This window comes from Rhinichthys klamathensis, unplaced genomic scaffold, assembly GCF_029890125.1.
Source record: "Rhinichthys klamathensis goyatoka isolate OS25496 unplaced genomic scaffold, OSU_Roscu_1.1 h1tg000020l_1, whole genome shotgun sequence".
In the NCBI taxonomy this organism is placed as follows: Eukaryota; Metazoa; Chordata; class Actinopteri; order Cypriniformes; family Leuciscidae; genus Rhinichthys; species Rhinichthys klamathensis.
The window spans coordinates 2318301-2320667 of NW_026606571.1; the positions used below are offsets into that span (position 1 = coordinate 2318301).

General features: G+C 40.3%; 1 protein-coding gene across 1 annotated transcript; it reads right to left on the minus strand.

Moving 5' to 3' along the window:
- Window positions 1-207: 207 nt before the first annotated feature.
- On the minus strand, window positions 208-1845 carry foxl2l (forkhead box L2-like). Its single transcript, XM_056239678.1, has one exon. The coding sequence runs from the start codon at window positions 1611-1613 to the stop codon at window positions 819-821; it is 795 nt and encodes a 264-aa protein (XP_056095653.1). The 5' UTR covers window positions 1614-1845; the 3' UTR covers window positions 208-818.
- Window positions 1846-2367: the final 522 nt, after the last annotated feature.

The following is a 2367-nucleotide window of genomic DNA, read 5'->3' on the forward strand; positions in this document are numbered from 1 at the left end:
TTAATAGAATTAGATCTTGCTCCATATTTTAGATTATCTAGCAAATTTTCGTTTTTTGGCACTGTACATACAGCATTTACACATATATTATATATTATTTTCAAATCAAACAATTAAGTTTGTAGCTACTCTCGTGTAACAAATAAATATTTTTTTCTTTAATTAAGTTTGACAAAATAGTGAAATAAAATAAATGAGACTTGTAAGACCAGTTATCTGAATTTTATCAATGAAAAATTCGAACAGGTTGCGAACATTTACATATAAAAATATTTTCAAACTCCAGGAATATTACACCAAACATGTATATTCAATATACAAAACATTTTTAAAGACAATGCATCTTTGTATGTGTAAAGAATTCTTGTAAACAACTTGTGCAAAGAGTTTCCACCAAATAAGCAAACATATTTTTAAGCAGTAAACTGCAATGCAAAACTGTACATCTATTTTTAGGATCTTGAGCCCAGTCAATCTCGATGGTAAAAATAAATATGCTAAAGAACCTTGATGCTTCCTTTAAACATTTGCTGAAATTTATGGAAATTAACTTGCCTAACCATGAGCGTTCGAACAGCTCCTCGTCTTCGAAAGTTAACAATAATTAAGCAGTGATTAATTTATGAAAAGAAACAAAAGACAACTGCAAACTATACAGGCTAATAAAACTAATGCAACCATCTCAACAAACTTGAACGAATGCAACTTAATTTCGTGAAACGGCACATTTAGGCTAACATTTCCAACGGTTATCGTAACAAAAATAAATCTAGATAAACTGTTAGCCTACTTATATTCAGTTTTCCCATGTCTGTCCATCAGTCAAATGGATGATGTCCCAGTTCAGGGTGATTCTGCGGCGGGTAGCTGTAGGTGGAGATGGAGCTTCCGCCCGGGCTCACCGGCGGAGTCATGCCGCTCAGAGGCACCAGAGCGTTCGGATGCCGGTGGTACGGTCTGTAGGACGGGTGAAAGTGATGGTGATGATGACCCTGGTAATAACTCACGGGAGAATTGGCGTAATCGTTTGGAGACAGAGGACGCGCGTTACCGAGCATGGGCTGCTGCAGGTATCCGGAGATGTGCGTCGGAGAGCTGGACTGGTGACTCCAGGAGCTGGTGTTGACGAACGGGGTTTGCCAGAAAACAGGCTCCTGTTGCAGGCAGTACGAGTCGGTGAAGTTAAATCCAGAAGGTAAGGGTGGTGGTCGGTAGGGTCTCTTGACGCGCCTCCTGCGCCTGTAATTGCCTTTTTCGAACATGTCGTTGAAAGCCGGATCCAGCGACCAGAAGTTCCCTTTTTTCTCCCCGCCGTTCTCCCGGGGAATCTTCACGAAACACTCGTTGAGGCTCAGATTGTGCCTGATGCTGTTCTGCCATCCCTTTTTGTTCTTTTCGTAGTATGGAAACTTGGATATAATGAAGCTGTAGATGTCATTCAGCGTCAGCTTCTTATTCTCGCTTTCTCTGATGGCCATTGCAATGAGAGCCACGTACGAATAAGGAGGCTTTTCAGGTGCTGGAGCGGCTCCTCCATCCCCTGCTGCGGTACCCGGGACGTCCTCTACGGTCTCACGGGACTGCAGGTCCCCAGACCCCACGCAGCGATCCATGAGATGGGCTTGAGGTTTGTCCGAATTAAACGCGGAGAACCTCTGTAGCGCACAGCACAGGTGTAGAGTTAAAAGTGTCCAGGTGTGCTTCAGGTTTCCTTTAGTCTCCACCTACATGCCCTGCCTCCTGAAATACAGGTCAAAAGTTCGCAAATTCAACATGAAAGAGGGGCGCAAGGGTCGCAGACGTATTTTGACTGCTTGGTAAATGTTACAGTAAACATCTGTTTGATGTCTGCCGGCATTAAAACGCGCTATGTTACTGACAGCGAAAAGACCAACATCAATAAAATAAAATCCTTATTATTAATATTGTCAATTATTGCGCAAGTTAATTTAAAACATTAGGTTCAATATAATAAAATAAAAACTAATACAGTTTGCAGTGTCAGACTAGCTATCATTCTAGCACTTCATTATTTGTCATATTTTAAAAGGTTTGTGCATCACAAACTTTTAATCCGTAGCTATAATAAAAAAAAAAAACAGGACAAATAATTAATATTAACAAATCATTTCAAATCAAACACATTTAAGTATATTTTGTGCTGCGCATGCCTCAAGAACAAAGAGCATCAGATTTGTGAACTCAGATTTGCACAACTGTTTTCCCACCACTGGCCCGTCCAATCACAGAGAGCAAAACCCCATCAAAGACACCGCTTGTTAAGATCATGATGAGGCGTCGTAGCATCGGTACAAGATATATAAAATAATATAATATGATACATAATAAGATATATAAAAAATGTAG

Coding starts and splice junctions, on each gene's coding strand:
- foxl2l (XM_056239678.1), bottom strand. CDS start 1,613: ATGGATCGCTGCGTGGGGTCTGGGGACCTGCAGTCCCGTGAGACCGTA.